The following is a 23,998-nucleotide window of genomic DNA, read 5'->3' as shown; positions in this document are numbered from 1 at the left end:
ACCTTGGACAATAAATGCCACAAATTTGCAATGGACCACTTTGAGAAATATATTATTGTATATTGTGACAAAAATTATTCCAGGTGGGTATTTGAAAGAGAAAACTTTTTAAAAAAGACGTTAAAACTTTTAGTGTTATTACTTTAACGTGTTGAATACAAAGAAATTGTGGTTCGATAACCAGTAATAAATATAAAAATTTTAGTGTATATATTAGCATTTTGGTGCATATTTTAGTGCATGTAATCCAATATCTAATAATATTATTATTATTTGATATATAGATTTTTTCTATAATATTTATAAAAAAAAATTCTATAATTGTTAGCAACAATTTAAAGTATCTGTAAGCAAGTATGGTAGACTGAGGTGTTTGTTGTGCAGAATGCCAACCTAAGGGAAGTAAGGAAAGTAGAAATATAAGAAAAGAAGATTTTCAAAGTTAAATATAGAATCGGTATGAGAAAGATAATGCAGCAAACTCCTTAAAATGTGGTATCCTCAGGGATTGAAAATTGCTGGATTTTAGAGTTATACCTAGTGGTTGGGCAGTTTTGTAGCAGCACATTTGATTGAATGTTAAGCACTATCAAACAAATTTATTTACATCCATAAACATTTATATTGACTAAAAAAAAGTAGTGTTAATAATAACAAGTGTAAATAAATTTAATTGTGAACAAGGTACAGTAAACATAGTCATGTACTGTAATGTCAGTTTTATATGTATACCTAATACACTGTCAGACAGAATATCAATGAATTTTCTTCAGAGAAAAAATACTATTGCATTGAATGGTTAAAAAAAAATTAACTATTCATCTTAAGGAATAATTATACCAAGTAGTCTTTATCAATTTACATGACATTTCGATTTTAATATTAATCTAGTTATTTTAATATCAAGGAAGGACAAGTTAGTCCTGTTTCAGGACTAACCGGTCTCTCATCAGATAGCAGGTGGTCTCCAGTGACAACACGAAGGCAAAGCAGATAACTTTAGCTATATTACAACTTTGAGAATTATGATTTTTGTATGCCACATTGCAGTTCACATCAAACTTCTTTGTAACCATTTTTTCTGTTTATTGTCACTAGAAGCCACCTGCTATCTAATGAGAGACCAGTTATTCCTGAAACAGGCTGTCATAATAGTAGTCTCATCTTTCAAACAAGCAGCCAGTTAATCTTCTGGTGAGGCCACCTGTTTGAAACTAGTACTTTACCAGGGTGACTCATTGCAAAGCCAAGTTTGTTCTGCTGTGAAAATTAAGATCATTGCATTACCAATTTAAATCCTGCTGACTGTAAAATCAGATTAAAGAACCAGAGTCCTGCAACCATCTCATAAAGAAAGAAATGCCACTCTTTTTTTGCATGGATTCTTAAAAACAAGTGCAATAGAATGTGTGAGAGATTGCTTTCTTAAAATTCTGGATTGTAAAATGCCAATGTTATTTAAATTTAATTTTTTTTTTGTAAAATGTGCTGGATTCTATAGATTTTACTGTATCTACAGCACTGATGCTTGAGTTCTTTAGTTTTTTAAAAATTTTTTAGCAATTATTGTGCAATTATTAAATATGTACAACCAAGGAAATCTATTGAATTCAAAACATCATTGTATTGAAAGAATAGTAAGATGGAATATCACAGCAAATTTTGCCCTGACAAAGTCTTTGCCTTGTCTCCTTTGTGGCAAAGGAGACAAGAGGACAGCGGAGTAAAAGTAAATGTAATTGTTTAGTCTATGGAGAGAGATAAAAGGTAATTACCAGTAACTGGCAAATAAGATGAATTTGTAATGTTTGACTTAATATACTGTACTTTTCAATTTTATTTATTGCTGCTATATTTACATGTGGTATATAGCATTAGGACTGCCATCTTTACCGGTGCTTTTTATTATTACTGTTGATGTTTTGAATTCGTTTTACATCTTTCCTTGGCAGTGCATATTTAATAATTGCACATTATTTGCAAAAAAGCTTAAAGAAAAACTAAAGAACTTAAGCATCACTGCTAATAATATGCGATTTTGTAGAGATTATTTTTCTTATTTTAATTATATACATTATTAGTATTACTTATTATTATATCTTCACTTTCTTTTGACTTTCAAATCTTCTTTTCTTATATTTCTACTTTCCATACTTTAGGTTGGCATCCTGCACAATGAGCGCGCACACACACACACACACACACACACAGTATATTCTCATTAAGGGGAATATATATAAAAGACTCCCATGGATCAAAATGTCTTGTTGTGGTGGTGGGAGTGTTTTCATGTGTCAAGCTAAATACCATGCTATCAGGAGTGTATACTGCTATCGGGGTCACCCATGATGGACAGATCAAAGCTAAGACACCAGACTAAATCGATCCAAAATCTGTCAACCCACTCTGGACCAGCACGGCAGATTATGTTCCATTCATTCAATATGGCTTCACAACAAAACAAATGGCCCTAATTCCCCGGAGACCTGCGAGTTACTACCTACAGCAGTGGGAAGACCAGCTCAGTCAGTGGCAGAGGATGCTAAGAATCACCAGACTTGCTGCTGTGGATAAAGGGATGGTTGAGTGGAAGAAGAGAGAGCGGTAATCAGTGGACACTGCTCTTCATGGACTAATGTTATTAGTGGAGTTCCCCAGGGTTCAGTGTTGGGCCCATTATTCTTTTCTGTATTTATCAGTGATATTGATGAAGGCATATCTGGCTTAATGTCTAAGTTTGCAGATGATACGAAGGTTGGCATTGTTGTTTTCAATTTCAGTAATGACAGTACACTACTGCAACAGGATCTAGAAAAGTTGAGCCAGTGAGCTGAGAGATGGAAACTAAAGTTTAACATTGACAAATGTAAAGTACTGCTTATGGGTAGCAGTGATGTACTAAAATAGCAACAACAGAACCCAACAACACATACTAAAACAAGTGGAAGAATTTTATTTAAATCTTTATAAAGATAAAGGACAACAATTGGATCCAACACCAGATGCAGAACCTATACTAGAAATTTTGGTAGAAGTTGCTATAGAATCAATGAAAAATGGCAAAACGGCATGACCTGATAAAGTCACTTAAAATGGATGCTGGAGGCCAGCCAGTATGTAATGCTCTAACCAACCTATTTTCAAAATGCTTTCTGCTTAACGAAGTATCTGTAGCATGGAAAAATGCAGAAGCCATCCTACTGCACAAGCAAGGTGACAAGGCAGATTTAAAAAACTACTGACCAATAGCTTATTGCCAATTGTCTACAAGGTTTTCACAAAGATAGTTTCAAGAAGAATAGGCTCGGTACTTGATGGCGCACAACCCAAAGAGCAAACAAGTTTTAGAAGTTGCTTTAATACGATTGATCACATCCAAACAGCAAGTTATAGAGCGGCACAATGAATACAACCTTCCATCATCGCCTATGAGAAAGCATTTGGCTGTCACAAAGCAAGCAATAATCAATTCTTCAATCACATTCCCAAAAGCCCCAAGCTGGTTTTCCCCTGGCCTGTACATAATGTACCTCCTCACAGGCCACGGGTCGATACAAGAAAAATTAATGTCTCTGGGCATCACAGATGATCCATGCTGCCACTGTGACACTGACAAATCTTGGCACCATAATGTATGACTGTCCTGACTATGAAGACTTGAAATCTATTCTGATCACAAAGATTATTAATTTGCCAAAGGACCAAGAACATATACTAATTCATAACCATGACAATTATAAATACTTCACCACTTTTGCACAGGATGTCTTCAACAGACGAAGAACATTAAGGAGCCTAAACCACCAAGAGCAATAACTTGAGACAGATTCTGGGCACCTCTCTCCAGTAGCATCAACCACCGACCTCATCGAAGCTCAATTGAATTGAAATTCACTTCCTTCATCCAAGTTCCATCGGGCTGATATCTGCAACTGAATCTCCAGGCAAGATCAACCAGTACCTGATCCCACTGGAGACACCAGCAGCTTTTCTACCATAAGCCACATTGGCAATCAAACTGAGCACTCTAGCTTGGTTTTCTTTTACTCTCCTCCCCAGCCGGGGGGGGGAGGAGATTGGTTCCTGTCTCCTTCCACCTGGTGAGGCCTAGGCCTGATTCTCTGGGATCGCCTTCTCTATCGTCCCCATACCTCTGTCTTTTACCCCCAGTCTTCATTTCCCCCCTACTCTGTCTATCTCACAGTGTACACCTCACACAACTTATCAATTAATAACATCCAAATTTAAACCATGCTTACATTACTCTTGGCCTTTTATATTCTAGCATTAACCCCCTTTTTTATTTCTTTTTTTTAATTTTATTTATTATTTATTTATTTTTTATTTATTTATTTATTTTTTTTTACATAGGCCCTTGCCACTGAAATATTTGGAAACTAGGTGGCAGGGCCTGTCGGAGTACAAAAATTTACTGGGTACCTGACCTGCCTCCCCGGGGCCAAGTGTGGTAATGGTGGGTTCCAACAGGGGCCCAACAGCTAAATGGTCAGAAGAAAAACGATACACAACACTACCCATCCGTCCACTCCCCACACACTTTTTAAATCTCTGGCCTTCACAGAATTCTGTGCTACACAAACAGAGTATACAATGCGTAGATGGGGGAACACCCCCTGGTGTCGTCAGACAACTAACACACTTTGCACTTTTCACTTCCCCAATCAATATATGAAAGGTGACTGCATCAATATGTGTCATCAGTGATACAGTTTAGATCAATAGAAAAGGGTGTCCGACAAGGGACGCAATCTTCCCAAAACTATTTCCTGCCTGTTTAGAAGAAATTTTTTGCAAGCTAAATTGGGATAATAAAGGACTCAAGATAAATGGAGATTACCTAAATCACTTATGATTTGTTGTTATTTGGTTTTTTAGGAGCATTAGCAACTAAGGCCATATTGCTCCGGGGATATGCAGTGGTCATCATTCCCTGACCTTTCCGCATCCTCCGTGTTTGGTGGTCACAGGCTTGAACACCAGTCTAAACTTATGATTTGCAAATGATATTATCTTTGCCAATGATCCATAAGAATTGCAGAAAAACATCGAAGAACTGCAGCATGAAAGCAAGAAGTTTGGTTTAAAGTTGAATATCAAGAAAAACATAGGTTATGTTCAAATTTACCAGACCAAAGAATATCGTGGTCGATGGACAAGAACTAGAAGTGGAAAGGTTATTAATCTTGGACAAGAAATTTCAACAGATAGAAATATCATGATGGAAATTGAATGGTGCATAAAATTGGGATGGTGAGCATTTGGAAAACTTAATAAAGTTTTCAAGACAAACTTGCCATTCTGTCTCATATAAAAAGTTTTTGATCAATGTATTTTCCCTGTCACAATGTATGGTTGTGAAACATGAACATTGAATGCCAAAGCTTTACAAAGACTGGGGTCACACAGAAGTATGGGGTGGTGAATTTTGAACATAACCAAAAGAAATTGAAACACATTTGCATGGATTCCCCAACAAACCAAGGTCTGTGACATCATTGAAAGAACAAACTGTTTAAAATGGAAATGGGCAGGTCATATATCAAGAAGATCCAACGATAGTGGACTAAACAAATTTTGGAATGGATATCACTTGACTTTAAACATCCAAGAAAAAGATGCGAAAGTGGAGATGGATCAATGAAACTGAAATTTGCTGGTATACAATAGCCACAGAAAGCACAAGTTGCCAGAAACATATTGAGGAGGCCTTCATCCTGTAGTGGATCGACAGTGGCTCATTCCTTTTGTTTGAATGCTTATTGATTACCCTGTGATTCTTGTATTATGTTTTAATTTATTCTGTCATTGGTTAATGTAATTAATTGATTGTATTTGATTTATTTATGTTTGTTTTAGAACTCTCATTTGGCTGGATCAATGTTTAAATTCACATTTTGTTCATTATATTTCCTTATTTAATGTATACAGGGCATTGGGCTTAGCATACTTTATGATTCGAGTTTGTTCATTACTTCTTTTGTGTTCAGGACTGTATAAGAATGTCCATTGGCATTTGTCTGGATAGCAGCAATGACTGAATTAAAATCCTGTTTGGAGTTTGCAAATGCCGATGTCCCTGAAAAGGTGCCATTTGTGAGTTCTCTGTCTTTAGTTTTATTTTGTAGGTAAATGACACTCATTATTTAGTGGTTGTGGGATGCATTACTTGGGTGTGGAATCATATGGTTGCATTACTGGGGAGGGATTGTTTTGCTTATTTTTATGGTTTTATTTTTATTTGAATATTAGGGAGGGGGGTGCCTTAGTATACAGGTTACAATATTGCACTTTTCTAACAATTTAAACCCTAATTGTAGTATTGACTTTTTTGTGGTAAATAGTGTTACTTTTTTCATAATAGTCATATACAATTGATTATTTTCTAGGCCTTTAACAGAAGGAAAAGCAGTAAAACAAAGGTTTGATGAAATATTTGCAGCAACAAGATATATTAAAGCTCTAGAAAATATTAGAAAAATGAAATTGGATAAGGTATTTTATGTGATACTGTTTTTTTAATAAGAGATTTTTCCATTTGTTCAGCATACTTTATTTGTGCGGAAATTGTTTTTCTTGTTTTATATATTTGTTTAGTATAGATATATACAGTGACCTCTATCTATTGCCTTCCTGATCCATTTTTCTCATATCTGATGTTCACTGTTTAACACAATTACTCTCTTATCCGTTACCATGTTATCACCTATCTTATGATAGGTGATATCTTATGTTAGGTGAAAATTTAATTTTCACCTGTCTTATGATAGGTGAAAATGAAATATCATATATTTAATTTTCACTCACTAAGCATCAGTCTGCCAGAACACTCCAAATGAAGTCCTAAAACCAGCTCTCTGCCAGTTTTATTTACTTATATACTTTACTTTTGCAAAAAACTCATTCCTTTGTCTTTAAATTAAAATGAGGAAACTTAGAATAAGATGCCAAGTGTAGTCCTCACTTTGGAAACAAATTTGAAAATTCTTGCTTGTAACTAAGGTCTGTGACTTCAGTTGATATCAGTTGTAAACATGGAATGCTGCCTTCAATAGCAAGAACAATTTTTTGCTGATAAATGAAAATATAAAGATGTTGCAAAATTAGTAGTGTCTTACACAAATGTTTGGGAACCAGTGAAAACGCACACGGAAACTCAATATTCAGTTTAGTGAATTCAAGGTCTCTAAGGGGTTACCTGATGAAGAGGAACTTTGGACAAGAATCAAAGTTTTTATCAAGCATTGGGAGGCAACGAAGGAGCCGTTTTGTGAATACCAGAATGCAGAGAGAGAGAGAGAGAGAGAGAGAGAGAGAGAGAGAGAGAGAGAGAGAGAGAGAGAGAGAGAGAGAGAACTCCGCTGACCTTGGGTAATGTCCTGATAGCATTGTAGAGAGAGACCTTCCTTTAGCCAGGGCCTTAAATAGGATATTTTATTTCATTCCGGCACCCATCCCGAGGTTTTATTGTAGCAATAAAGATTGATTTCTACTGATTGTCATTGCTATAAGGAATCCCTGAATGAGATGAAGGTGACACAAGATGAGATCAACCCTAGATTCCTTTTGCAAGAAGAATGATGCATAGAGGAATCTACAGCTCAAGTTCTGTATTTGAAGTTTCTGGATTATAAATTGAGAGTGAATCACCCTTCAGGAAATAAATTTACATGCATGTTTAAATCTGTAAAGCTGTTATTATACTAGTTTTATTGTCAATTGTTTACACAAAAAATTAAATTAGTGGTGAAGTTTGACTTAGCATTAGTAGAGGCATTTGATGCAAGAAAGCAAGCTTATGCAGCATCAGCCAAAAAAATTAAAGTAAAATAAATAAATAAAAAATAACCACTTCCACTTCACCCCTCTGTTTGTTCGAAATACCTGTCCAGCCGAGCCTTAAACTTATTTAGGCTATCAACTTCCACGACAAGGGATGGAAGTCTGTTCCACCTACCAACCACCCACTGGCTAAAGGCAAATTTCCGCACATCTATCCTACATCTGTCTTTCCTCAATTTGAATTTATACCCTCTCAGGTGATTATTCTGAGCAAGAGGAAGAATCCCATCAGCATTGAGCATGCTCAAACCATTCAAGGCTTTGTACACCTCTATCAGATCACCTCGCTGCTGCCTAGTCTCCAGACACTGTAATTCGCAAAACTTAAGCCTCTCTTTGTAAGAGCACCCCCTTGTTCCATTCACTAATCTTGTTGCCCTTCTCTGTACTCGTTCCAGCAGCTCTACATCCTTCTTGAAATGAGGTCTCCAGACCTGTATACAGTACTCTAGGTGTGGCCTGACCATTGCCTTATACAAGGGAATAATCACCTCCTTATCCCTGCTAGAAAAATTCCTGTATATCATTGACAATACACCATGAGCTACTCTTGCAGCCCGTCTGCACTGCTCAGAGAACTTCATATCTGCCTGCACAACCACCCCCAGGTCCCTTTCATTCTCTACCACTGTCAGTGTAGTACCACAGAGTTGATACGTTGCTCTGGGGTTCCTGTTTCCCATATGTAGTACTTTACATTTGTCAATGTTAAACTTCATTTGCCACCTCTCAGCCCATCTGCTCAACCTTTCCAGATCCTGTTGCAGCAGCATAGTGTCAGTAGTGTCCTTGACAACCATGCCAACCTTCGTATCGTCTGCAAACTTGGACATTAAGCTTGATATACCATCATCAATATCATTTATAAATACAGAAAACAATAAAGGACCCAATACTGAACCCTGAGGGACTCCACTAATAACATTAGTCCACAATGAGCGGTGTCCATTGATTACCACTATCTGTCTTCTCCCCCTCAACCACCCCTTTATCCATAGCAGCAATTTGCCTCCAATGCCACACTACTCCAATTTGTGCAGCAGTCTTCCATGTGCAACAGTATCAAAAGCCTTTCTGAGATCCAAGTATATAATATCAAAGTTACTCCCTGCATCCAGTTCTTTTGTGACTGCATTATAGTATCCAATCAGATTAGTCAGCCAAGACTTCCCATTAACAAAACCATGCTGTGTCTGAGCTATAACTGAAGTCTTGTCTAGATGATCCTGCAGTGCTTCTTTAACCAGTGTCTCCATTAATTTTCCGGGAACAGAAGTTAAACTCACAGGTCTATAATTACTTGTGTCAGCCTTTGATCCTCCTTTGTGAATTGGGGTCACATTTGCACATCTCCAGTCTGTGGATACTTCCCCTGATTCCAAGGAAGCTCTCATAATTATGGCTAAGGGTTTGCTTACTTCCTCTGCTACCTCCTTTAATATAACTGGATAGATCCCATCCACCCCAGGTGCCTTTCTTTTGTTTATCTTCAACAATTTCTCCTCCACTTTACTTTCAGTTATTACAAGATTCTCTAGCTTACTGCCACAGTTGAATACATCTCTGGCATTCCCCTCGCTGAATAACTCCTTATGTGTGAATGTCAATGCAAAATATTCATTTAGTTTGTTAGCTACCTGAACAGGATCATCAACAGTTGACCCATCGATATCAAGTGGACCAATCTGATTCATCCCCTTCCTTCTAGAGTTAAGTAAAGAACTCTTTGCTGTTTTTCTTCACATCCTTTGCCAAGGATTTCTCGTAATCTGCCTTCGCCTGCCTAACCTCCTTTGTAACTTGGTTACAGATCAACTTGTATCTATCATAGGCTTCTGTGTCACGTGTTAATTTCTATGTATCCCATGCATTTTTCTTCTCTGCCATATGCCTCATTAGTTCATCTGACATCCATTTAGGCCTAAACCTTGAACAATATTTCTTAGTTGGTATGTAAAGCCTAGTAGCTTCTAAGATAAGTTCTTTGAATGCTTTCCATTTTGAATTTGCTGTTGGTAACATCATCAGTTGATCCCACTGTATAGAATTTAAATACTGTCTCAGTCCACCGTAGTCGCCTTTACGAAAGCAATACCCCTTCCCTTTACCCCTAATGGTAGTTACCTCTTTGAGTAAACCCCACTTCAGAACACTGTGATCACTGCCACCTAGTGGTTCATTTATCTGCAGATTCTTAATGCATGAAGAATCACTACTGATAATCAAATCAAGAGTATTACTCTCTCTAGTTGCCTCCCGAACATGCTGATGTAGAAAACAATCATCCAATAAATCCACAAAAGCCTTGCTAGTGTGTGATTGACCAGCCCCCAAATTCCAGTCAATATCTGGGAAATTAAAATCCCCCATAATAAGACTCTCTGATTTACTATCCCACTCTATTTCTCTGTACAGTTTCTTATTATACTCATCAGAGTCATTAGGCCTATAGCACACTCCTACTCTCAATTTTGATCTCCCAATGCTTATGTCACACTAAACTGACTCGACACTGCACTGTCCAGCGATGTCGACTGGCTTCACTTCCTTGGATTTTATGTGTTTCTTAACTAATAGCATAACCCCTCCTCCCTTCCTATCCTGTCTATCCTTTCTGTAGACATTGTACTCCCCAAATTCCAGTTCTGCATTCCTTATATCTGTGTGACACCACGTCTCTGAAATCCCAACAATATCTGCCTTTGATGTTTTGAGCCAATACCTCAAATTCATCAAATTTATTTACTAGACTCCTAGCATTGGTGTACACGCAAGTATACATGCACCTGCTCTTCCTCTTAGCCACCCTAACACAACCGATGTGTTTACTTGTACCCCAATGATTCCCAGAAGTCTCTGAAATGTCCTGCATCTTATTTTCCAGGCTGCTGCTCATTCCAATAGAAGTTGTGCAAGAATCACCTTCACCTCTGCCTACGGCTACTGTTAAACTATTAGTCCTTGTATCCCCCCAAGCTATCAGTTTTCCGACCCACCTAACACTGCCTTGATAGCATCAGCAAATATTCTTGCTCCCTTTCTATTTAAGTGTATCCCATCCCTGTAAAAGCAGTCTCTCCTGTTAACAAGTACAGACCAGGCTGAAAAAAAATTCAACCCCCTGAGCCCTGCACAATCTTTCCAGGGCTGAATTGATCCACAGGGCTCTCATCATATACTCCCTCCTATCGTGTCTGGGCAGAATTGCAGACACTTTCAAATTCAACCCTAATTCACGGCTTTTTTTCATCAGTGACCTGTACTTGTTAAGTAATTCCGCCGGTCTCCTATTCTTAATATCATTTGTGCAACATGTACAACTATATCACCTTTTGTGCCCTTAAAAGATGATATCCGCTCTACAATGTCATCAACCTTTGCCCCTGGCAGACATACCCTGGTCCTGTTCCACCTATCCTTTTTACTAAGCATGTTTCCCGTTTCCCTGACAATAGAGTCACCAACAACTACTAGTTCCTTTGGGACCAGCGCATTCTGCCTTGGGGGCTGCCGCTGTGTTGCGCAATGACCAAGTGCAAGCTCTGGCATTGGTGTGGGCAGCTGAGAGCTTGATGGACCCCTCACTTTTAATTCTTCGAGGGCATCCACCCTGTCCTTCAAGCTCTCATATAGGCCCATAACAATGCTGAGTTGACGCCTGATTTCCTTACACTCCTTGCATCGCGCACATAAAAAGACATCTCCCATGGCAGTATCATGTCCCATACCTGACTGCTCCGCAAACATCAAGCAAATAGCGCATCTTAAAGGCTGTGATTCAGAGGGCAACTGCCCCCCTCAGTTCTCCTCTGAGCCACAGCATTCCCATTAGCTTGAGCCTTTTGCTTTGCTGCTCTGGTTTGAGTCATGATTTCGATTTACTTTCAATAAAAATTTCAATTTCAGTACAAAATTAAATCCTAAACTTGTATCCCAACACAGTTATAACGCTATATTTATGTTTCAGTAACGAGTGTTATCTACGAAATCTACGAGTGTTATCCACGAAATCTACGAGTGTTATCCATGAAATATTTGTTTCAGTAACGAGTGTTATCTACGAAATATTTGTTTCAGTAACGAGTGTTATCTACGAAATCTACGAATGTTATCTACGAAATATTTGTTTCAGTAACGAGTGTTATCTAAGAAATCCCTTTATATAACTTCCGTATCAAGTTATGTATTAATTATTTATTTTTACTAATTATTTATATTACGTAACCTAAGTGGTTATATGTATAGTTAAAAGTACAATTTAATTGCCAATGAAGTTCGACAAGATTAATAGATTTTACTGATTAATTTTCACGTAGCAATGGCGGCTATTTACGATCGGTAAACACGTGGATTTCATACCCTTTCCAATACTAAGTAATACCTACAAAATCTCTATCTAAGTTACTTTAAACTTAAGTACCGTAAATAGGAATATAAAGCTGCTCTAGAAAATAAGTTAATATGTCAATTTAAACTAATAAAGCAGAAAATAAATCAGAAAAAACTTCTCTGTTCCAAGAGCGGCAGAAAGGCATGTCCGCACAGGCAACCCTCATCCTCAGACTTCCCTGGAATTAATTATCATTATAATATGCGAGTTAGTTTCTCCTTATTTGACACTTTTAAGGAACCAGTTCAGAGCTGGCCGTGTCCTAGGTGTTAGTGTGCATGGCCACAAGTAAGCAGGTTTGAGCCCAACTGCTTCCACAAAAAATGACTATTGTGAACTGTGATGATGAAAATCTGGTTGCCCTTAATTAACTCAATATGTATGCAGTCAAAGTGAATTGGTAAACTCTATTGACTCATCTGTCTGGAGAATAAACATTTATTTATTTATATTGACATTTGCTGTATATATATATTTTTTAAATTTTTCAAGCCAATTTGAAGTTCTTTATCTATTTCCATATACAGATATGTTATCTGAAATCTGAGTTTTTGGATAACAAGTCTAATTAAATGTGAAATGTTAAAATTCAATCAATGATAAAGGGAGAATGTATCAGTAATGTGTAGCTGTCTACCTTTGATAATTTTTCTATTTGATTAATTTATTTTTATTAACTGCATTATTTTATTCTTATTTATTGTTTTATCCCTTAGGCCATTGATCAAAATTTGGAAACGAAAAACTGGTCACCATGAAATTGCAAGCGATCACCTACCTACAAAATTCACCCCAATGATATTACGTTTTAAAAAATAAAATAAGGAGAAAAAAGTAGACAAAATAACGAATAGAAGTTTTTTTTAACTAAACAAGATGACTTTTTATACTTTTTTTAGGAAGAAATGTAAAGGTATTTAGATCCTCTTCCACCCTTCATATGATAGACACCAGTTTCCCACTACTTTAGCATCTACACATGGGAACGTTTTCTCACCCATTCCTATTGGAACACCTTCAATTGCCTTGAAATCAATGCAGTAAAAAAAAAAAAAAAAAAAAAGAAAGAGATATTGCTTTAAAAGAAATAACTGTTGTTTCCAATTTTCATAAATGAAATTGATGAAGGGATAGTGGGTGTAATTTTAACATTTACTGATGTGTAGAATGGAAGAGCAGATGATGATTGGTGCCAAGCTGTGCTCCTTCGGGATGACATGGATGAGCTTCAAGGATGGTCAGAAAAAGTGCCAGCTATGTTTTAATTCAGAAAAATGCAAGCTGACCCTTAGGGAATAATAAACCCAAAATTACTTGTACACTTAGTGGGGTTCAGTTAAAAACAGTGGAGGAAGTATGTTACGACATGGGCAGATGTGAACTTCTCTGAGCAGCGTAGATAGGCAGCAAGGAAGGCCCATGGTTATTCATAAAACATTTGCTTGTAGAGATATTGAGGTCATGATCCTGATGTATAAAGCAGTTGTAATTCTGTGACCAAATATGGTTTCCTCACCTAAAAGACGACTTTGTGCTTCATGAAAGAGTCCAAAGGCAGCCAGTGTGCCTATTGAGATTCACAGATGAGTGCTCATATGAGGAAAGGCTTTGAATATATGGGGTACTGAGCTTGGCAACTATGTACTTTAGAAGAGGATCTGATCGAGTTCTGTAAAGACCCTGAGATGGGATAGTAAAATGAATGAAGGTAAAATTTTCCACTGTTTTAAGTGGTTTTAGAACTAGACACCATACATTTGAATTTCAGGGAGAGGGGTTTAGATTGGATTGTATGAAGTTTACTTTTAGCCAGAAAGTTGTTAATTACAGGAACAAGTTGCCTCCCTATGTGGTTGAGGCTGACAGCAAAGTCAGCTAGATAGTTACCTCTATGAAGAAGCAAACACATAGTTATTTTATTTTTATTATTTTTGATTGTTTATTTATTATTTCTAAAAAATATATTTTTTCAGCTCTGCAGCAAAAGCATGCAGTATCCTTGCTCTATATGGCTAATACTAAAAAGAACAATATTCTCTGTCTGTTTATTTTCCTTGTTGCCTAACACTAATATCAATGTAAGTGTCATATCAGGCATGTAAAACCTCGTTTATTCACACTTCACTAATTTGAACATTTTGCATAACAAATATATAATTTGTTGTGTGCAAAATGGAGAATTTTACTAAGTGAGAATTTAATGATACATATCTGAACTTTTTTTTTTCCAATGAATTTTTGTAAAAAACAAAATCATTTAAAAAGAAATATTAAATGCCAAAGAAGACATTGAGGCTATTATTATTGCTGTGGTTAGATAATGCACCTGCATTGTTTATCATTGCCACGTGACTTTCCCTATCACTGAGGTCATACTGATCGGTCTGTAGTTGCCTACACATTCTACTGCTGAAATTTTTCCAAGGGGTTATGGCAATATCAAGTCTTTTCTTACTTCCCTGTAGGTGCCTCCGTAGCCAGATGGGCAGGAGCAGCAGTGCGTAGCACACGCTTCTTGATTAGACCAGGGTTCGAGCCTGTGACCACCAAATACGGAGGATGCAGAAAGGTAAGGGATGACCACTGCATATCCCCGGAGCAATATGGCCTTAGTTGCTAATGCTCCTAAAAACCAAATAACAACAACAACTTCCCTGTAAATCTGTAAACGTGTGTATTAAAGCAAACAAATGAATGTTTTCTTTATGGCTCTTACAGTGGACAGGATACAAGAGGGGAAAGGTAGCAACCAATTTTAAAAATTATTATATAAAAAATGTTATTTATAGCCGGGCTACAAATTGAAATGAAGTAAAGAAGCATACACTAGTAGATGCATGGAAAAAGTTTATGATGTCATCCTTATTGATTTAGATGGAACAAGAGATGAAGTGTGTCAGAATTTGTTGCACAGTTGTGGCAAAAAAAAGTTGCTAATTTGTTGGATGTAAGAATGTAACTAGGTGATGTAATAGAAAAAAAAATAATAACAGCAGTTCAAGGGGGGAAAATCTGCAGGTGAAGTTGTTACTGAAAAAGGAAGAAAAGAATAAAAAAATAAAGTACATGAAGGCAGAAGGTGCCGCAGTACTCTTATTAATACTTGTATGCTAATTCTGCTAGGAATTAAAAAAAATTTTTTTTTTTTTGGTGCTAAGAGAAATTGAATAATGTTATGAAATTGCAGTTCAATAGGCCCTTTAGCATGAGTGAGAATTTCTACGAAAAAGACAGTGTGATTTGGAAGGACGACCTGTATCTGCTTAAATTTGTTGTTATTAACATTTTGCATATTAAAGTTTATTATTTAAAAGATATTGTATTCTTTACATTCTATATGCTTTGGATTCCTTGTATTTAATTTTATTTTGAATATAAGCACTCAAAAAATGAGTTATTTGTGCCATAATTAATATATGTTGCTAAATTCTCAATAAATGTGGTGGTTGTTTATGAACTAATAAGGCTTGGAAATATTTACATATAATTATATTCTTTAATTTGGACTTGCCTTCCCCTCCCCCAGTTTTAAGCAGTGAGGGTTTACTGTAATGTCCAATGTAGTAGTGCTGTATTGAGCATTATTATGTAATGCTTATAGGCAATACCATCTAGTGGGGGCAGAATTTATATGATGGGTTCCCCAATGTTTATATAATAGAGAATTTCTGTTCACAGACTTTAATGGGCACAAGTGTGAGGTAGCATTATATGGGGAGTGCCCAATTGGGAGTTGATCATTCTCCATTTTAACTACAAAATATTGCAGTCAGAAAAATAAACAAAATAAACATTTTGTGCATAGAAAATAACAGTGCATTTCCATTAATGTTCTCTGCCCTTTCTTTCAATCATACACAAGTTAATGCTTAACACTCCAGATCAGTAAGCATATTTTAACTCTGGGGTAAACATAAATGAATTTCTCAATGGTATTTTCAAAATTAAGTTCTGATTTTCTTTAGATACATTTCTTGAAAAATAAAGACTGGTAACAATTAATAAAGGAATAGTAAACTGAACTGTTATACACTTTAATTTACAGTTTACTATATCTATTTGCATTATTACATATTAGTATACAATCAGTGATCACTGAATTATGACCACCTTATCTGTAATGGACTATGCTGCATAGCTCTCAGTATAAAAAGCCAAACAGCTTTGTACCTAGTGCAGTGGTAATTTGCATCTGGTTAAGCAAGTCAAAGTGATATGATACCTAGAAGAAGTAGTTATGAGACCTAGTAAAGATATCACAGAGTTTCAAAAGTGCATGATTGTAGGAGCTCATGTGTCGGTTGCTTCCATAGCGGAAATGGCATGCCTTCTCAATTGCTCATGGCCCACTGTGGTTAAGGTGTACAAAGAATAGTGAACCAGATGGATCACACCGCCTCATGCCAACAGAACTGTAAGGATTATGCAGGGTGGATGTTTGTGGTGGGTAAGCGCCTCCGTAGCCAGGTGGGAAGGAGCAGCAGTGTGTAGCACCCGCTTCTTGATTAGACCGGGGTTCGAGCCCATCACCACCAAATACAGAGGATGCGGAAAGGTCAGGAATGACCACCGCATATTCACGGAGCAATATGGCCTTAGCTGCTAATGCTCCTAAAAAAAAAAAAAACCAAAAAACCAAACCAAGTGGTGGGTAAAGGGTGCAGTGGACTTAGTGGCATGGCACTATGTGACAGTTGACACCACAATAAATTATGGGGAATGCAAGAACAGTATCCCAAATGATGATGTGCCATACACTCAGACATATGGGGTCCACAGCAGACAACTCAAGAGACACTCTCCTCACTGTTGATCATTATTGATGTTGGATGCTGTTGTATCAACAACACGCTGGTTGGACCTGGGAGGGTGGAAATGAGTGTGCTGGTCAGATGAGTTCAAATACCTGGTTTAACATGCTGACAGATGCCTTCGCGTGTGGTGTGGCACCTACTATCCAGTCAGATGACGGTGGTTGCTTAATATGGGGCATGTTTTGCTGGCAAGAACTAGGGGCCCCTGGTATGTATGGACCAGTGTTTCACTGGTGAGGTCTACTGGCAGCTCTTAGGAGACTATGTGCACCTTGCCATGTTGCATTTTTTCCCGGATGGAAACAGGTTCTTCCAAGATGATGATGCACTGTGTCATCATACCTGCACGAGTGGTTCAAGGAACACAGTGAAGATATCATCCATCTTGATTGGTCTCCAAAGTTGCATGACCTCAATACAATTGAACGTCTGTGGGGTGTTTTGGAATGGAAATGAGGTGTATGGACTTGCAACCATCATTTATTCTAAAACTACGGAAAGCCTTGTAGGCAGCATGGCTGCAGGTCCCTACAGACATCTTCAGATATATAGTGGAGTCAATGTGTAGGTGAATAGCAGCTGTTATCTGTCCAAACAGTTGCCAACATGGTATTAGGTAGGTGGTCCTAATTCAGTGATCACTGAGTATATTTCATTTTGCTATATACAGTCTAAGCATTTATAAATTTATTTGTTCAGATTATTCTGATTACATGACAGTCAGTTTTGTGCTGCTGCTTTCACGTACCATGACTTTAATAGTTGTTTATTTATTTTTGTTATGTAGAGCATAGCTTTTCTGTTATCATGTTTCTACTTGAAATTAATTTTTTTTCTCTGTAAATTATCATTGTTTGTTTTATTTGCATAGGTATCCGATAATAAGTGTTATCAATCTGAGCTAAAATTGCTGAAGCAAAATAAAGAAAAGGCATCCGAAGTAGGTTTGTGTTTTGGATGCTCACTTAATACTATTCATTGCAAAAACTAGTAATTTTTTTTGGAAGTTTCAGATAGTATAGCAAAACCAATGGTAGAAATCTTTTACTACTAAATATTAATTGTAGTTTATTTTACTTTCATTATATATTACAAAGTTTTGTTTTCTTGATAAATAGTTAAAAGAATGTTAAACTTACTTGCCAGTTCCACTATTCAGTTGTCTAATTTGTGTAATCATTAAATTTATTCAAACTATCCACTTTCACAACACCAAATGAAAGTTTGTTCCAGCAGCCACTCTCAGGCTGAAAGCAAATTTTCACACATTCTGCAACCATCCTTTTTCAGTTTAAATTTATGTCCCCTTATGTGCATCATCCAAGAAGGAGAAAGAATGCCATTAGCATTTAGTTTACTTAATCCATTTAATGACTTAAATAGCTCAATCGACACTGCAGTTTGAAGCACTGAAATCTTTCTTGGTGAGAGTACTTTTTTGTGTCCCCGACTAATCTTGTTGCTCATCTTTCCACTTGCTCTGGCATATCTACATCATTCATAAAAGGAGTCTTCCAGACTTGTATGAAGTACTCAAGATGTGACCTGACCATTACGTTATACCTAGGAATTATCACTTCCTTGTCATTAATAAAATCCCATGAGCTGTCCTAGCATCATGCCTGCACTGCTAGGACAGCTCATGCATTGTTGCTAACTAGAGATATCATGCCAGACTGTAATTACCTCAGTTTTTCATTTTCTATTATTCTGAGGGTGGTACCATGTAATTGGTATGTTATTCTATCTGGGATTATTTTTAATCTGAGATTAACATTGGTATGTTATTCTGTAATTATTGAAGTAGCATACCTGATGTCATATCATTAACCACTCTGTCCACTTTTGTATCATCTGTGGAATTAGCCTTAAACTTGATATGCCTTCATCAGAATTGTTAATAAATACTGAAAACAGTAAAGGGCTCAACACTGAACCGTGAAGGTTTCCACTAATACATTAGTCGATAAATAGTAGTGATTATTAATAACCATTCTCTGTCCCCTTGTCCCTCAATCATCACTTGGTGCATATCAGTAATCCCTCCCCCTCCCAATGCCACACTGCTCCAATTTTGTATAGCAGCCTTTCATTTGGAACAGTATCAAAAGCTTTGCTGAATCTAACTGTATAATGTCAAAATTATTTTTTTACATCCAGTTCCTTTGTGACTATGTCATAGTAGGTGATTAAATTTAAACGACAAGGTCTCCTCTTATCAAATTCATATCACAGTTGCTATATAACTGCATCACTGACTGAATTATTTTTCTTGCTACAGTAGGCTTATAGGTCTATAATTATTCACTTCTCCCTTTGATCACTCTTTTTGAATAGGAGGGACACTTTCAAAACTTTAGTCTGTAGGAAGTTCCTGAGTCCAAAGATGCTCTCATAGTTATGCTTCACATCCGCTTTCCTCTCAGTTATAAAATCGTTAAACTCCCAGTTATGTTTACTTCTAGTATCCCTATTACTGGAAATGTCTTTACCTGTGATTATAGATGCAAAATATTTATTTGGTTTGTCCAATTCAGCATTGTTTTCTTCTTGCCTTTCTTCATGTTTGCCAAACAGTATCAATGCCTGCACGTTGCATTTTGAGGCTGTCTTTGTTTCTATATCTACCAAGGCTCATTTCTTCAGAATTTCAGGGAATCATTAATCCTCAAGCTGATCCCAAAACTGAACAAACTGGTTGTTGGAATTTATTGCTGAGCATTTGGCAGGATTGATGTAATTCTACAGAAAAAAGAAGCTATCACCAAAAAATTTGTTTTTAATGTAACTACACTGTTTCCATTATTTACCAGAAAATGGTTTTTACCCTCACTGTTTATCTCCTATATACTAACTGGACGTGGTTTCTCTTAATGTGAAAACTTTACCAGTTTAGGCTTTCTAATACTGTATCCTGCTGTTGTGGGCTACTGAAGACTTTTCTCATGTCTTTTTTTGAATGCCATCTTTGTAAGGATCTAAGATCAGCTCTAAAGGCAACAGTTCCAAACTTGTCTTCTGGAGGTGACGAATTACTCATTTCTTCAATAATTTCCAGGCCCTTCAAAACTTCTGCAGTGCTGTTTTTAATTGTAGGAAGGCCGTCAACTTAATATTAATACAAGCAATCAAATTACAAACATATCATAAATGTACATACATTCTGTTGCCTTGTCTGTTTGTAATGATGACCTTATGAACTAAATTTTTACTGCTTTTCAAGATTATGCTAAGCATGTTTTTAATAGATGTATTTCTCAGGCTCTTCCTTTCTTAAGAATCTCCAACTCAATGCAGTCTTCATCCTTCCTCTACATAGTGATAGCCATCAAATAGTAGCCTCTGATACCACTCAGACTAACAGATTTACACTGTACATTGTAAACTTTCTTTCCTTGCTGGACTTGCTTTTATACCATAACTTTACTGCTGTTGTTTAATGGAAGACTTTTACCCTTTGTGGATTACATTGGGCTGCACTGAATAAAGATATTGATTTGCAGTATCCTTTATTGGAGGAGTGGCCTACTTAATTTGTGATGCAATCTACTTTTTTCCTTCAAAATGTGCCGCGATCTACCATCTCAAAAATTTCATTGCACGTGGTGCACAAATCGAGGGATGACTGTATATTTAAAACTCGTTGTGATCAACTGAAATTAAATCCACAATTGACTTGTTGGCCACCCCTGCTTTATTGTATCCCACTCCCCCCTTATGCTATTTTCTTCTTCTTCAATATCCTGTATGCTGAGTGTGAAAGGGTGTGTGTGTGTGTGTGTGTGTGTGTTGGTGCCAGCTTGCTGGCATAGGATTCTTTTGAATGATTTCAAACTCACTTTGGACATTCACCACATGTTTGTAGGTTTGTTATAACTGTTGCTGGTGGCAGAGTGGCCAGAAACATCTAAAAAATGCACACACTGTACAAACATAACATTACACACAGTTTTGGCTTTTTACAGAGTTCTTTCTTCATCACACTGCGTACCAAGGCAGAGTTTAACTGCATTCAGGTGCCATATTACTGTACACAAGCCACCATACATGGCTATATTCATTATCCATGTGAAATCCCTGGCAGCATACCGTGATGGATGCATTGTATCATGTCCTTGTGTACAATAAAGATCCATCTGATATTTCAATTCCCAGTGCATATGCCATACTAGACTGACTCAACATTAGACTGGCTACCACTTTAACTGGGTGCAAGGCCTTAGATTGTATATGCTTCTTAATCAAGAAATTCTGACTGTCCTTTCTGCACATTGTATTGAACTCTAAATTATTCACTCTGGGGTTGTCTGCCTCTCCAATATGTAAGTGTGGTGCTCCCGAGACCATGGCATATTTAATATTTGATTGTTATCTCTATACAGATTTAAGAAATAATTTACAGCTTCTTACAGAAGTGTACAATGAAGATGACCTACCACATTTTGTCAATGATAAAGACAATTTCCTAGCTTTTTTTGATTTTGCAAACAAACTGTTTGCATGTAGGAAGAGACTAATTGGAGTTAATCTGTAAAGGGTAATGCCCTGTTATCCAGATTTTGTGTTGTAGGACAAGAACTATTATACTTTGTTCATTAACTATGTTTTCTGTAAATAAGTACTTAGTTTTGTTTTCTATTGTAAACATGTAAATATGCTTGGTTCCCCTATGGTAATGTTGTATTGTTTTGTAGATTATTTGTTGTAAATATCAAATTGGATTTAGTGGATTTAACAGATAGGTTGTCTGTTGATTGTGTTAGTGGTTCTTGAGCTGGGTGTGGCTCTTGTCAAGGTGTGACTTGTAAAGACTATCAGGATAATGATAGTGGTTTGGTATACAGAGGAAAAATTGGTTATGCATGTTATAAATATATTGAATTGTATGGCACTGACAAGGTGCTGTTTATGTTTGTACACTATATTTGCTTTCTGATAGCGTAGGATCAGATAATTATTGAGTTTTATTAAGAGGCTAAGTAGTTGAGTCCTTTTTTAATAACTGGACAATAGTAATATTTTAAAAATGGTGTTAATTAATGTAATGGATTGCTATTCATGGTTTGGGATTTTCTGATTAAGATTCCCAGGAGTGGTGATTGTACTCACTTAGCTAATAGTATATATTATATATAGGTACTCTATCTGGATCAAAATGTCCAATACTCAGTCTTTTTATTTATTTCTGTTTGTCTTCTGTTCCTTTCATTCTTAGTTATTTCCAGGGATGCCTCCTCTTTTCATCTCCAATCTGTCTATCCTCTTTCCCTTCCCTCCCAACTCCTACTTCTCCTTCTTAAGTTCCCTTTTCTCTTTCTTTAATAATAATCCTCTCTCTCTCTCTCTCTCTCTCTCTAACCTATTGTAAACTTTTATCTTCTATTTCAGGGGATGTCTATTTCTTCTTCCCCTTATCTTCTATCCAACTTTTCCTTCCCTTCCAATCCCCATACTTCTCATTCTTGTCTTCTCTTCCTTTTCCTTAACACCTTGGGGCTCCCAGGCTTGCCCAATAGCCCTAGTAAGAGCTTCAATTAAAAAGTAGTCTCTGGTGCGCCTCCTCGTGGCCAAGGTTGGGAGTCGGGGGACCAGGCTGTGAAGTCTCCAGGTGCCAGCACTCAACATGCTGCATGCTTTGTTCAGGATAGGTAGGCCACCTCGCAAAAAAGGTGAAATCACCAGAAAGTTTCTGCCCAACATTGGCCTGGTTCTCCCCTACCCTATAAGTAACATACTTTCTGACAGGACATGGAGCTTTTGATGCAAAGCTATTCCTACTCGGAATACAGGAAGATCCCACTTGCACTTGTGGGGGGCTGGAGAGCTGACAGCACCTCATGCATGCTGAAGAACTGGCAGCACCTAGTCTGATCTCTGCTGGGATCGGACTAGGACCATCAGCAGCTCCACTGCCAAATGCTATATGGTGATCTGAATGGGGTACCCTAATCCTATTCATCTTTAATTCCTTATCCCCTGGCAGGGGGGGGAGACAGATGCTCTGTTTCCTCCCTTCCCTACCAACCCCTCTCTTCACCTGGTGAGGCATGGTTCTGCCTCACTGACTCTTGGGTTTGCCTTACCTATTGTCCCCATATTTCAGTCTTCCCCCCCCCCACTCTGCCTAACACCAATGTATGTCCCCACACAATAAATCGAAATTAGCATTGTTTCAAAAAATTAGACTGCGCTGCAAAAATCTCACTCGGTCTTCCTATTCTTAGCGTCTACCCCTATGTATACTTGTATGTATGTGTGTATATGCATGTATATATGTGTGTGTGTATATATATATATATATATATATATAAATATATATATTTTATTTATTTATTTATTTTTATTATTATTTTTTTTTTTTTTAGGCCCTAGCCACTGAAATCTCAGGAAATTAGGTGGCAGGGCCTGCCAGAGTACCATTTAAAATGCTGATGTACCTGGTCTGCCTCCACGGGGCCAAGTTTGGATAACCATGGGCCCCTAACAGGGGTCCAGTGGCTAAATAACCAGATGAACAATGGTACACAACACTACACTTAACAAAATCCACAGACTTTTAAATCTCTAGCCTCAACAGTGTTCTGTTTCACACGACAATGTATATTACACGGAGATGGGGGGAAACCCCTGGTGCTGTTAGACACGAAAACACTTTACATTTTTACACACATATACACTTTCCAGTCTTGGCATTATGCCTTTTCAGATGCTACAGCGACATATAGGAGAAATCCTGGAGACTGCAATTAAAACAAACACACCCTGTACATTGTATTCATTATATTCAAATTCTACATCCATTTCTGTGTGGCACCATATTTCAGATATTTCTACATTATCTGCAGTTGATGACATAACTATTACTTCAAATTAGTTAAATTTAACTCTATTCTTATCATTATTGTACAAGCAGGTAATTATACACCTGTTTCTG

General features: G+C 37.1%; 1 protein-coding gene across 1 annotated transcript in view; it reads left to right on the top strand.

Annotated features, from left to right (window-relative positions):
• The window catches only part of LOC150088100 (DNA repair protein RAD50.L-like), a 191,811-nt gene that overhangs the window by 56,991 nt on the left and 110,822 nt on the right, over positions 1–23,998 (top strand). Inside the window, exons 8-9 of the mRNA XM_090370018.1 lie at positions 6,408–6,513; positions 17,936–18,004. Coding sequence (XP_090226144.1) covers positions 6,408–6,513; positions 17,936–18,004 — 175 coding nt within the window. The remainder of the gene's footprint in view (positions 1–6,407; positions 6,514–17,935; positions 18,005–23,998) is intronic.

Source organism: Mastigoproctus giganteus, chromosome 3 (genome assembly GCF_048544385.1).
Source record: "Mastigoproctus giganteus isolate SK-2022 chromosome 3, ASM4854438v1, whole genome shotgun sequence".
In the NCBI taxonomy this organism is placed as follows: domain Eukaryota; kingdom Metazoa; phylum Arthropoda; class Arachnida; order Uropygi; family Thelyphonidae; genus Mastigoproctus; species Mastigoproctus giganteus.
Note: the sequence above shows the minus strand (reverse complement) of the source record. Positions and strands in the feature narration are given on the sequence as shown.